The sequence below is a fragment of the Cervus elaphus genome, chromosome 6, assembly GCF_910594005.1.
Source record: "Cervus elaphus chromosome 6, mCerEla1.1, whole genome shotgun sequence".
NCBI lineage: Eukaryota > Metazoa > Chordata > Mammalia > Artiodactyla > Cervidae > Cervus > Cervus elaphus.
In genome coordinates this window covers 15,852,904-15,867,618 of record NC_057820.1, presented here as the reverse complement: position 1 = coordinate 15,867,618, position 14,715 = coordinate 15,852,904, and the positions used below count along the sequence as shown (strand labels likewise).

Here is a 14,715-nt window from a genome sequence, read left to right as displayed (position 1 = left end):
CCAACTATTTAAAATCTTACAGGAACTAGATGGATTTTAGTGATTTTTTTAAAAATGTAGAGTATTTCTATAGTTTCTTGACCAGCTCCTCTTTTTCAACAAATATATCTATTTTTCTGAACATCAAAAGGTAGCAAAGGCTTGAGCAGGCTTCCCTGATGGCTCAGTCAGTAAAGAATCTGCCTGCAATGCAGGAGACCTGGGTTCAATCCCTGAATCGGGAAGATCCCCTGGAGAAGGAAATGGCAACTCATTCCAGTATTCTTGCCTGGAGAATCCCATGAACAGAGGAGTTTGACAGGCTATACAGTCTATGGGGCTGCAGAGTCAGACACGACTGACTAACACACACACACACACACACACACACACACACACAGAGCAAAGGCATGCAAGTAAAAATCATAATAGTAATAGTAATGATTATGAGAATAAGAATTTGTGTGATATTTACTGGTTACCAAGCACTGTACAAAGTACTTTATCTACATTAACTCTAAATTCCTGAAGAACACTCTACAATATGTATGATTATTCTCCATTTCTAGTTAAGAAAACAGAGCTGAGACAAGAAACTTGAACTAGGCCAGCTTGTAAGTGACAGAACAGGAATTCAAACCTAATACATCTTTCCACATCTGTGATGATGCAAACAACTCAATAAATGGCATTTATGTCTGATATCGAACTCTTCTTAATGAATACTGAAACAGTGAGAATACCTCCCAATCGTTTCATGAAAAAGTATTGACAGTAAATGTGGCCTTTATGTTTGAGGAACATATTTCTGTTGCTCTGAACGTTGCTTGAATAAGAACTTGCTAATAATCTGAACAGTTCTAACTTCAAATTTGATGTTCTGTTACACAAAGAGATGAATATTAACCTTGACATTCAACTTTTTACACTTTCAACTTCATTGTTACATGAATAATTTTCTCTCTTAGCGTTATGACAGCATTCATATGCTCTTCTCTTTTCAGTTTGGTAGTTTGGCACTTTTGGAAACGTGATAAGATAGCTTGTAGTATGATTAACTGATTAATACACATAGCATTTCTCCACCCTCTATTTTTCCTGAAGACATCATATTCTTTTGCACTTTCTCCTTTATTTCCCTCTATTTGCCCTTCTTTTCCTCCAAAGAAGCTTACTTTGGCAATAGTGAAATGACTGAGAAAAAGATTCTAGCCTTATAAGTACCCTAAATTTGATCTTTCTATACTTGAGAGGAATTTTTCATAAGAAGTTAAAATTAATTTAAGAACCCATTGAAACTATTCATTAATATGATATTATAGATTCTAAGCAACTGTCTCTTTTATAGGCAACATAATTACCAGTGAATTACAAATACAGACTTTATGACTCCAATTAAACTCTAGGCCACAATCCATTAAAAACATATTATACACATTAATTACATGTAAGGAAATATATGCAACATGATTCCAGCTATCAAAATAACTGAGCAGTAATTTCAAATAATTTATGTTTATCTAAAATTTCATCAGCATAACCTCAAAAATCATCAGAGAAAAAACTCATGCTTAATTTTCACATATGTCTACATCATACTTTCTCTTACTTATTTCATTATTTCATTCTACCCCAGGAATATATTTGAAGTATTTCCCAAGAATGAGAGATTGGAAGAGATTCTAGTTTTTAGTTGTAAGAACACTAGTTTTTTCAGTTTTAAGAGCATTAGAATTAAACTAAGAGTATTTAATTTTAGGGATTTTATTTAGAAAAGGCAGAAGAACCAGAGATAAAATTGCCAATAACCGTTGGATCATAGAAAAAGCAAGAGAATTCCATAAAAACATCTACTTCTGTTTTATTGACTATGCTAAAGCCTTTGACTGTGTGGGTTACAACAAACTGTGGAAAATTCTTAAAGAGATGGGAATACCAGACCCCATACCTGCCTACTGCAAAACCTGTATGCAGGTCAAGAAGCAACAGTTAGAACTAGACATGGAAACATGGACTGGTTCAAAACTGGGAAAGGACTGTCAAGGCTGTATATTAACCCTCTGCTTATTTAACTTATATGCAGAGTACATCATGAGAAATGCCAGGCTGGATGAAGCATAAGTAGAAATCAAGATTGCCGGGAGGAATATCAATAACCTCAGCTATGCAGATGACACCACCTTAATGGCAGAAAGCAAACAGGAACTAAAGAGCCTCTTAATGAAGGTGAGAGAGGAGAGTGAAAAAGTTGGCTTAAAACTCAACAATCAAAAAACGATGATCATGGCATCTGGTCCCATCACTTCATGGCAAATAGATGGGGAAACAATGGAAACAGTGACAGACTTTATTTTCTTGGGTTCCACAATCACTGCAGATGGTGACTGCAACCATGAAATTAAAAGATGCTTGCTCCTTGGAAGAAAAGCTATGACCAACCTAGACAGCATATTAAAAAGCATAGACATTACTTTGCCAACAAAGGTCTGTCTAGTCAAAGCTATGGTTTCTCCAGTAATCATGTATGAATGTAAGAGTTGGACCATAAAGAAAGCTGAGCACTGAAGAATTGATGCTTCTGAACTGTGGTGTTGAAAAAGACTCCTGAGAGTCCCTTGGACTGCAAGGAGAACAAACTAGCCAATCCCAAAGAAAATCAGTCCTGAATATGCATTGGAAGGAGTGATCTAAAGCTGAAGCTCCAATACTTTGGCCACCTGATGCAAAGAACTGACTCCTTAGAAAAGACCCTGATACTGGGGAAGGTTGAAATCAGGACGTGAAGGGGACGACAGAGGACAAGATGGTTGGATGCCATCACCGACTTGATGGACATGAGTTTGAGCAAACTCTGGGAGTAGGTTATAGACAGGGAAGCCTGGTGTGCTGCAGTCCATGGGGTCGCAAAGAGTCAGAGATGACTATGCAACTGAACTGAACTAAACTAAACTGAGTTGGGAATACATGTAAATCCATGGCTGATTCATATCAATGTATGACAAAACCCACTGGAAAAAAAAATAATAATAAAAAAAAAATAAAAAAATAAACTAAACTGAGTTGAAAGTCTAGAAAAAAAATCAACTGCAAATTCACATAAGAATAAATTGGAAATAAATAGGTAGTATCAAGGGTTCATTTGCTACATTCTGTGTACACTTCTTAAAAACTCTTAAGGCAACTGCAGTGATTCTTACATTATGAGTTCAGGAGAAAAGATTTGCTTCCAAGTGTTGCGTCTATAGTACTGGTTTTACTCATCAAACTGTATAGCTGTGTATCCTTTGCGCTGTGCTGTGCTTAGCCGTTCAGTCATGTCCAACTCTTTGCAACCCCATGGACTGTAGCCTGCCAGATTCCTCTGTTCATAGGGATTCTCCAGGCAAGAATACTGGAGTGGGTTACCTTGCCCTCCTCCAGGGGACCTTCCCAACCCAGGAATCAAACCAGGGTCTTCTGCATTGCAGGTGGATTCTTTATCAGCTGAACTACCAGGGAAGCTCATGCATCCTTTAGAAAACATATAAAATAGAAATACAGGCAGCAGGAGAAGGGGACAACAGAGGATGAGATGATTGGATGGCATCACTGATTCAATGGACATGAGTTTGAGCAAGCTCCGGGAGAAGGTGAAGGACAGGGAACCCTGGTGTGCTGCAGTCCATAGGGTCGCAAAGAGTCGGACACAGCTGATTGACTGAACAACAAAATTTTGTAAAAATCAAGTCAAGTGACTAAAATTAATTTGAAGCAAATTAAAATTTCATCGTCATTGTAAAGCTGCTTAAGAAAGAAGGTCTTAAGAAAATGTTAGAATGTTATACATCAGTTTCCACACAGGAAAGTCATTTATCACTGAATTATTTTCTCAGAAATTTTGTAATGCTTAAGAACTGGGTAACTATGAAAAGTTGCTTTTTTAATATTATGTCCATAAAGTTTGATTCTACCTGATCTTTATTATCATCCTTTAGCTCTCAATTGCCCAGTAAAGAAGGGATGAGAATTAATGCCAGCTTGAACCTAGCATCTCTGACACAGTGAAGCAGAACAAAAAAGCCAAAAAAAGCAAGCTTTGGCTGGGCCAGAATATCTTGGTGTATAGTGAAGTTCACAAGAAAACAAATAAGAGTATTTCAAATAGAAAATTAACGACCAATTCAAACAAAGTAATTTGAAGGTACTATGAAAGGTACTAAACGAAAATGAGATCATTTAGCACAGGTTTTCAAAGAATGTGAGATTTTGATGGGAGAAGGTAACACTGTTGATGTAAAGTTTAAAAGAGGGACCGAAGGGTCCCATATTGAACTCGAGTTGGAAGAGGCGACTCCGGTCTCAAAATGGAGGGTCACGATCCCAAGGAACCAGAGCAGTTGAGAAAGCTGTTTATCGGTGGTCTGAGCTTTGAAACTACAGATGATAGCTTAAGAGAACATTTTGAGAAATGGGGCACACTCACAGATTGTGTGGTGATGAGAGACCCCCAAACAAAACGTTCCAGGGGCTCTGGTTTTGTGACTTACTCTTGTGTTGAAGAAGCGGATGCAGCGATGTTAGCTCGGCCACACAAGGTTGATGGGCGTGTAGTGGAGCCAGAGAGCTGTTTCTAGAGAGGATTCTGGAAAGCCTGGTGCCCATCTAACAGTGAAGAAAATTTTTGTTGGTGGTATTAAAGAAGATACAGAAGAATATAATTTGAGAGACTACTTTGAAAAGTATGGCAAGATTGAAACCATAGAAGTTATGGAAGACAGGCAGAGTGGAAAAAAGAGAGGATTTGCTTTTGTAACTTTTGATGATCATGATACAGTTGATAAAATTGTTGTTCAGAAATACCACACTATTAATGGGCATAATTGTGAAGTGAAAAAGGCCCTTTCTAAACAAGAGATGCAATCTGCTGGATCACAAAGAGGTCGTGGAGGTGGATCTGGCAACTTTATGGGTCGTGGCGGAAACTTTGGAGGTGGTGGAGGTAACTTTGGCCGTGGTGGAAACTTTGGTGGAAGAGGAGGCTATGGTGGTGGAGGTGGTGGCAGCCGAGGGAGTTATGGAGGAGGTGATGGTGGATACAATGGATTTGGAGGTGATGGTGGCAACTATGGCGGTGGTCCTCGTTATAGTAGTAGAGGAGGTTACGGTGGTGGTGGACCAGGATATGGAAACCAAGGTGGTGGATATGGTGGCGGTGGTGGAGGATATGATGGTTACAATGAAGGAGGAAATTTTGGAGGTAACTATGGTGGTGGTGGAAACTATAATGATTTTGGAAATTATAGTGGACAACAGCAATCAAATTATGGACCCATGAAAGGGGGTAGTTTTGGTGGAAGAAGCTCGGGCAGTCCCTATGGTGGTGGTTATGGATCTGGTGGTGGAAGTGGTGGATATGGTAGCAGAAGGTTCTAAAAACTCAGAAGAAAAGGGCTACAGTTCTTAGCAGGAGAGAGAGCGAGGAGTTGTCAGGAAAGCGGCAGGTTACTTTGAGACAGTCGTCCCAAATGCGTTAGAGGAACTGTAAAAATCTGCCACAGAAGGAACGATGATCCATAGTCAGAAAAGTTACTGCAGCTTAAACAGGAAACCCTTCTTGTTCAGGACTGTCATAGCCACAGTTTGCAAAAAGTGCAGCTATTGATTAATGCAATGTAGTGTCAATTAGATGTACATTCCTGAGGTCTTTTATCTGTTGTAGCTTTGTCTTTTTCTTTTTCTTTTCATTACATCAGGTATATTGCCCTGTAAATTGTGGTAGTGGTACCAGGAATAAAAAATTAAGGAATTTTTCACTTTTCAAAAAAAAAAAAAAAAGAGGGACCGAAGGACATTCCTATTGGGAGGCCTATTGAACACACATGTGCAAAACAATAGCCCTGTTTCCTGAGCAGCCCTGGATCTACTCAGAGAAAAGAAGATAGGCAAAAAATTAAAGAGTTATGCTTCTGAGAAGATTCTTATACTATGTCTCGATGGAAAATATGGAGATATACCTTCCTATGGCAGTCAACTTAGAACCAACCTGAGACAGTGGCCTTACTGAAATACCCAATTTTTCTTATCTAATTTATGCAAAGCTTCACGAAGTCACCAATGGCCTAGTAAAAGCTTTACAATCTAAATGTTCTGCTTTTGCACAATGAATGAAACTATAGGCAAAGTGAAAAGACAGCCTTCAGAATGGGAGAAAACAACAGCAAATGAAACAACTGACAAAGAATTAATCTCCAAAACAAAGAAGGAGCTTATGCAGCTCAATACCAGAAAATCGAACAACCCAGCCAAAAAGTGGGCAAAAGACTTAAACAGACATAGCCAAAGGAGATATGCAGATGGATAATAAACAGATGAAAAAGATGCTCAATATCACTCATTATTAGAGAAATACAAATCAAAACCACAATGTGGTATCATCTCATGCCAGTCAGAACAGCCATCATGGAAAAGGCTACAAACAGTAAATGCTGGAGAGGGTATGGAGAAAAGGGAACCCTCTTACACTGTTGGTGGGAATGCAATCTGGTACAGCCACTTGAGAGAACAGTGAGGAGATTCCTAAAAAACTGGGAACAGAACTGCCATATGATCCAGCAATCCCACTGTTGGGCATATACCCTGAGGAAACCAGAATTGAAAGAGACACATGTACCCCATTGTTCATTGCAACACTATTTACAATAGCTAGGACATGGAAGCAACGTAGATGTCCATCGGCAGATGAATGGATAAGGAAGTTGTGGTACATATACACAATGGAGTATTACTCAGTTATAAAAAGGAATCTATTAGAATCAGTTTTAATAAGGTGGATGAAACTGGAGTCTATTATATAGAGTGAAGTAAGTCAGAAGGAGAAAGACAAATACTGTATATTAACACATACATATGGAATTTAGAAAGACAGTAATGATGATCCATACAAGGCAGCAAAGGAGACACAGATTTTAAGAACAGACTTTTAGACTCAGTGGGAGAAGGGAAGGGTGGGATGAATGTACATTACCATATGTAAAACAGATGACGAGTACAAGTTTGATGCATGAAGCCAGTGCTCTGGAACAACCCAGAGGGATAGGGTGGGGAGAGATGTGGGGAGCAGGGGGGGTTCAAGATGGGGGGACACATGTATACCTGTGACTGATTCAAGTGGATGTATAGCAAAAACCATCATGGTATTGTAATTATCCTTCAATTAAAATAAATAAGTTAATTAAAAAGAATAAATGTTCTTAGTACCACAGTTTATTAAAACCAGGCACCTGGTTTTAAACCAGGTTATTTAAAACCAGGAACAGAGGCAAAGAGACTTATCCTCTATTACATTTTTTGTTACTTAGCTTGCATCAAGAGAGACTGATCATTAAACATAAGGAAGAGATACTAGTGGTGTTAATAATTTAACAAAAACTAGTGGAAGCGTGTCATGAATAGCCAAGGTGTTGGACTGAATCACATTTCACATAGGAAATCCTGAAAAAAAAATGCAACTCAAGACACAGGTTGAAGAAAATAACTTTTAGAAGGGAAGATAGTAGCTTAGCAATTTTATGAGAATTCTTTTGGATTCTAACTCTCTTTCATTGCACACCGTGGAGCACCCAGTTACTATGATTTGCTTGTGGAGAGAAAATAAAACAAGCCTAAACCTTACCGCCTCCACTTCAGCAGGGTCGTACCAGACATTGATGTATGGATGTTGTAAGGCGTCATCCACTGATATCCTTTTTGCTGGGTCAATCACTAGCATCTTTGACAGCAAGTCTCTGGCTTGGCTGGCTGAAAAAAAAAAATGAACGAGGAAAAAAAATTGTTAAATTTTGATTTTGGCAAGGAAATTTTTTGGAGGGAAAAATATTTTTTAAAAAGTCAATTAGCACCTTCCTTCCAAACATCAGCTAATTTCACCAAGTGTTTAGGGAAATGCAAAATGAAACAATGAAATATTTTTTATCCATCAAATATGCACAAATAAAACATGGCATAATATTCAATAATCTCATTCATGTTAGTTGCAGTGTAAATTGATAAAGATTTTTTTAGAGGGCACATTTGGGAGTATTTTTTTAAATTTTAAATGTGAATACCTTATGACCCAACAGTTGCACTTGTAGGCGTACAGCCTAGAGAAACAATTGCACATGTTCAGGAAAAGCATCCAGAAAAGACGCTCACTGAATCACGGGTCACGGATCAAACACTTTAAACAATCTAAACGCTGCTGTGTTCAGTCACTAAGTCATGCTCAGCTCTTTGCAACCCCATGGACTGCAGCACACCAGACTTCCCTGTCCTTCACCATCGCCTGGAGTTTGCTCAACTTCATGTCCATTGAGTTGGTGATGCTGTCTAACCATCTCATCCTCTGCCACCCCCTCCTCCTCCTGCCTTCTATCTTTCCCAGCATCAGGGTCTTTTCCAATGAGTCAGCTCTTCTTGCCAGGTGGTCAAAGCATTGGAGCTTCAGCATCAGTCCTTCCAATGAATGTTTGGGGCTGCTTTCTTTTAGGATCGACTGGTTTGATCTCCTTGCAGCCCAAAGGACTCTCAAGAGTCATCCACCTGTACCAATTAGGTTTGGCAGTTTTAAGCCTGGCAGGCTACAGTCCATGGGGTCGCAAAGTGTCAGACACGACTGAGCAACTTTCATTTTCATATGCATTCACATGGACGTGGTATTAAGTGAAAAAATAACTGCAGAATGACCCATAGATCCTGATGCTACTGTATAAATCTGCCTCTTCCCAATAAAACAACAAACCTTTATCTCTCTCTTTATTTATGGATGTAAATGCATAGAAAAATTCTGCAAGGATCAGAGACAAATTGAAAATCATTGGTACCTCTGAGAGGAAGAAAATTTGTACATGTATTGCTTGCATAATTAAAAATAAACTTAAAAGAATTGTTTTTTAAAAGGAAACAAAGTGAGTGTACACCACTTATTTTAAAACTTCAGAGCTGCAAAAAAAGGACAAAGCATATCTAGAGGGAGGCAAGGAAGTCACAGGTGACTTTTTGAGAATGGGAGAGATAATGAGGACTTTAATGGGAGCAGAAGCTTCAAGGATAGAGGGAAGGGGCAAATCTGAGAGAAAAAATCCATAAGACTTCGTAACCAAATTGATGCAGGGAATCTTGTTTATTTATTCAATATTCAATTTATTAAATATACATCATCTATTGTGTGCCAGGTACAGTTTCAGATGCTAGGGATACAAAAAATTTGCACAGTGATAATCAGTAAATGTATTTATTTAATAACATTGTTGAGTGAAGTTATTAGTTGCTCAGTCATGTCTGACTGTGTGTGTGTAACCCCATGGACTGTAGCCATCAGGTTCCTCTGACCATGGGATTTTCCAGGCAAGAATACTGGAGTGGGTAGCCATTGCCTTCTCCAGAGGATCTTCCCAACCCAGGGATCAAACCATGGTCTCCTGCATCACAGGTGGATTCTTTACCATCTAAGCCACCAGGGAAGCCCCTAACTTTTCTAAAGGATGCTCTAAACATATCTGAAAATACATAAAATGTTTCAGAAAATAAGGATCCAAACTGATTTGGAAATTTTGATGATGAAAATATTCAATTTATTCCAAACATGGTAAGACTTCAAATTAAAGAAAGTAAAATCTAAACTGGTTTGCTAAATTAGGAAAAAGGCAGTGTGTTTGAATTCATGAATATGTACCAACTTTTAATTAGCAATTGTTTATTATTAATGAAGTATGGTTAATTATAAAGTTTTGAAATTACATAAAACATAAAATCCAACCTTCCCCACCATCTGGAAGCAATCATTCTTATTATTAATATATTCCCTTCTAGTTTTATGTACTTCTTCATAATTTTGATTATATTAGATTTAAAATGTGGCAATCTATTTTTCACATCTACAGCATTTGTATTTCCTGTGTTATTACATTTTAATAAAACATTCACATTTATTTATACTAATTATATATTTTTTAAAATCACTAGTTAAATTACTGGAAGATTTTTTATTTCTGTTAGTCATTTTTCTGGGGATCGCAATTCTAAACACTTAATTTCTGCTACTTCCAAATTGACACTTTGAAGTTCACAAGAATGACAAAAGTACAGAAATACACAATGATTTTCAGTATTACTTTCTCTGATTGTTAAGCTAACAGGTCTATGTCTATTTCATTGGTTCAAGACCTCTTTGATTTGTAACTGATTTTATACCCAGACTCACACACTCCACAGGTTCTCATATCACCCACATTTCTGCTCATGGAAGAGTAGGGGTTGGGGTGGTCTCCTCATCAATGGGAGAATGAACTACTGGAACACCAAATCATCTCACCAAGAAACAATCATCAATACCGCTTGGAAGGGACAAAATGAGGAAGAGGAAAAGATTTTAATTCTTCATCTTCCATTCTTTTGTTTGCAAGTAAATGTCTTACACTCTTTAATAATGGTAGAATAAATCCTTCCCTTTGATTATTTGTGTAATTCTTTATAATTTGTTGATTTTGTATTACAATTATAATTTAATAATTATAAAATTAAGAGTGTGGCAGAGGTAGCTGAAGGAAGAAACCCAACTGTACAACGAAAGTGTCACAAACACAGAAACAACACTACTTAATTTAAAAGCCACCAGATGGAAGTCTGGAGAAGATAATATGACCCTGGAAAGTTGTAACACTATATTTCGGTTTCTCCATCTCATTTAATTCTATATTAAGCATAAATTAAGTCTGTACATTTAATCTGTAACTAATTAATTGTCCACTGAACATTTGCAGTAAAATTTCATAATTGTGTGTCCTTTTGGGGGGGATTCCCTAATAGCTCAGTTGGTAAAGAATCCACCTGCAAAGCAGGAGACCCCGGTTCGATTCCTGGGTCAGGAAGATCCGTTGAAGAAGGGATAGACTACCCACTCCAGTATTCTTGGGCTTCCCTTGTGGCTCAGCTGGTACAGAATCCGCCTGCAATGCGGCAGACCTGGGTTTGATCCCTGGGTTGGGAAGATCCCCTGGAGGAGGGAAAGGCTACCCACTCCAGTATTTTGGCCTGGAGAATTCCATGCACTGTAAAGTTCATGAGGTTGCAGGGGAAGCTGAAGTTCCAATACTTTGACCACCTGATGTGAAGAGCCAACTCATTGGAAAAGACCCTGATACTGTGAAAGGTTGAAGGCAAAAGGAGAAGAGGGTAGAAGTGGATAAGATAGTTGAATAGCATCACTGACTCACTGGATGTGAATTTGAGCAAATTCCAGGAGATAGAGGACAGAGGAGCCTGGTGTGCTGCAGTCCATGGGGTCACAAAGAGTCAGAGACAACATAGCAACCGAACAACAACATAGATCCACTGTAAATAATAATTTTATAATTAATAAATATTAATTATTATTTTTATATCTAACAGTTACTGAGCATTTAGTGTGAGACAGGCAGTGTTCTAAGCACTTGACAAATTATTCAACTAATCCTCCCAATGATCCTATAAGATAGACACTTCCTGCTTTAGTTTGTTAAAGAAGGTACAGAAAGATTAGATAACTTGCCCAAGTTCACAGAGATTTTAAGGGATAGGATTCCTTTCCCCAGCAAAGGAAAAAAAGCAGATTTGCTTCATATCCCCAATTTCTGAAATGTCCTAAGTTAGAATAAGAATTAAAATATTAAAATATTACTTATATTATACTTTATACCTTGCCAAATTTATTCTGTCTTCAGTCCTATAAAGAAGTCCTTATGATTCCCATTTTGTGGGTAAGAAATTAAGATTCATTACTAAAGTTCATAATGGCAGACATAGTAGTAGAAAAAATTACTTATTAATGAAAGTCTTTATGTTGAAAACAAAATGTGAAAGTAAAAATCTCATTTGTCACTCTAAAATAAAAAATGGTGGTTAAGCATTTAGTAAAATATAAATAAAACTCAAACATCTATAGTTTCAATATTTATAATGAAAATCTTGTGTTTAAAATATTTTCCAGAATATAAAAATAACTGGAACAATTGCTTCAATATATATATAATGTTGTTCTTTTAGCGTTAACATTGCAAAATAATTTTAGATTCTAAATAAGCCCATGAATAGTTAACCCATACCACTGTCACACACTTTATTGCTAGTCTTCTCGCTAGATAACCAGAAAATTTTAAAATCCTTGATTACTCTCCCTTTGTAAGGAGGATCTTTTAAAAATACCTCTTCTTAAATTGAGGTTGTTGTTCAGTTGCTAAGTCATGTCCAACTCTTTGTGACCCCATGGATTGCAGCATGACAGGCTTTTCTATCATTCACCATCTCCCTAAGTTTGCTCAAACTCATGTCCATTGAGTCAGTGATGCCATCCAACCATCTCATCCTCTGTCGCCTCCTTCTCCTCCTGCGCTCAATTTTCCCAGCATCGGGAGAGGTGTCTCTGTGGTCTGCATCACCCACGCAGTGGTTCTGAAGTTATCCCTGAAGGGCTTACCTTTGAGTTTATTGTGCTCAGAGTCCGCTGGGAAGAGGGAATCTGGAAAGAGCTTGGGGAAGGTGAGTCCTGCATACTTGGGCCGATTCTCCACATAGTTTCTTACAGTGGGTTGCAATTTCTTCATGAATTCTGGACATGGTGTTCCTAGTTGCTCAATAACCTTATTCCACTGGTCAATATCTGAGAATTGAATAGTTAAGGGCAAAAACAAGTGCAGGCCACCAGCTCTTGCCTTTCACTAGCTGGGTGACTGACTGCTTCTCAGAATTCTGAATAGTCAATAACACAAGTGAAGTTTTAAAAAAAACAACAAAGGACAAAAATATAAAATCAGATTGTCAGGCAGTGAATCCTCTTGGAATTTTAAATTCACTTTGAGAACACATACACTTTTGAGAAATTAGCATTACATAACAAAATATAATATCATGAAAGAGACTCTGGGTTGTGTCAATGGAAAGGTATTTAAATAACACAAAAATTTCTTTAATTGAGTTAAACTTCTATATAGCCATGTTATTTGGAAGAGAAAAATTATAATGACATATAATAATATTATCATGAAATTATTCCAATCATTTATTTCCTAAAAATGACAGATGAATAAATATTTTATAAGATTCATCTATATTTTTCTTAAATTCTTTATAAGATTCTTTTTTCCTCCTGTTCTCAAGAAAATGGGAAATTTCCTTGTCTGTTAATTTTTTTGACTCATGCACATTACAAATAGAATCAGCATGATAATAACTCATTAACTCTTCATCAAAGACTTAAAAGATTCTGTTTATCAAAGCAGTTGTAGTTTCATACCCATTTTTTTACTTCTGATAATAGTGCCTTGTATCCTGAATATTATAATATTCAATGAAATATGAAGGTAAACATAGAATGTTCAATTCAAGGCAGATTTCATCCAAGTGCCTGCGTTTCAAACGCATGTTAAACATGGGGAATTTTACAAGCAAAACATTACCTCTCTATGAAAACTAATACTTCCAAAACTGGGGGTCTTTGACAGGCACACCCACTGATTGAGATTTTCTTTTTCATCTTTCATAGATATTTGATATATCAGAGCTTGAGAATGATAAATACCACTCATGAAAACTCTGAATAGTCAACTGGAAGAAGTTGATTTCAAATAGATTTCCTTGCCATGTGTCAATGAAAGACAGAGGCCTTAGAAATTCTGAAATCCAATACCACAGGCAGAGTTCTCTCCAGTGTTGCTAATTCTATAACTCTATCTTTAAAGTTAACTCATTTCTGCTAATGCAATTTGTGACAGTTCAGGGAATGTTACTATAATATTATTTAATTAAGATTTGTAAAATTGTTACCCCCAGTTTTTCTATAGCATTGAACTAAAAAAGATGGATAGTCCTGACAAAAGACAAAATTAACTATATTTAACAAAAATAAATATGTAACGCAATGTAGATAGATGACTGAAAAAAGGTAAAACCAAGCTAACTTGCAAATGCTCTTTTATTTCTCTTATAATCTAGCTGAATAAAATTTAAATTATATATCCTCTCAGTTATTAGGATGAAAAACAGTATGATTGTGTAATATCAAGAAATGAAGTAAGGGAGGGAAAAACTGAAGAATATTCCTTTACAAAATGATAGAAATAATTAAACAAGAACATCTCTCAAAAATTCATCTCAGTTACCATGTGTATGAGAATATATAGTAGTAAATGAGAATCATTAAGAATGAAGTAAAAAAACGCAAAAGATTAGAGTTAAAGATTACTCTTAGACAAAAACTTATGTTAGTACTATGGATAATAGGTAAGCTAGAATTACTTAGATATATTTTAAATAGAAAACATTAATACAGTTAAATAAACCTCAATGCTTATACTGTAAATTATGAAAAGAGATCTACTGTTTAATACAGTTCAGTTATCATGTCCTAACAGGAGATTATTTAATCAGTGGTCAAGCTTCTTGAGAATTCTAAAGATTTGATCAGGGCAAAGAAGTTATCAGATTTTCTGTAAAGGAATCTTCTAACAAAGTTAGCAAAATATTCCCAACACACTAGTATAGTTATTTTTAGCTAGCAGTATGGTGGCTCAGGTGATAAATAATTTGCCTATAATGAAGGAGACCCAGGTTTGATCCCTGGGTAGGAAGATCCCCTGGAGAAGGGAATGGATACCCACTCTGGTATTCTTGCCTGGAGAATTCCACGAACAGAGGAGCCTGACAGGTTACAGTCCACGGGGTCACAAAGAGTCAGACACTACTGAA

At 36.9% G+C, this 14,715-nt stretch overlaps 1 protein-coding gene and 1 pseudogene across 10 annotated transcripts in view; one reads left to right on the top strand and one right to left on the bottom strand.

Annotated features, from left to right (window-relative positions):
• The window catches only part of MAPK10 (mitogen-activated protein kinase 10), a 593,150-nt gene that overhangs the window by 53,439 nt on the left and 524,996 nt on the right, over positions 1-14,715 (bottom strand). For all 9 annotated transcript variants that reach the window (XM_043906261.1, XM_043906265.1, XM_043906267.1 and 6 more), the window contains 2 exons: positions 12,449-12,631; positions 7,631-7,755 (listed from right to left, as the gene is read on the bottom strand). In XM_043906261.1, the coding sequence (XP_043762196.1) occupies positions 7,631-7,755; positions 12,449-12,631 (308 nt within the window). The remainder of the gene's footprint in view (positions 1-7,630; positions 7,756-12,448; positions 12,632-14,715) is intronic.
• Positions 4,317-5,768, top strand: LOC122696369 (annotated as a pseudogene). The gene has a single exon (XR_006341741.1). The product of XR_006341741.1 is annotated as a heterogeneous nuclear ribonucleoprotein A3-like (transcript).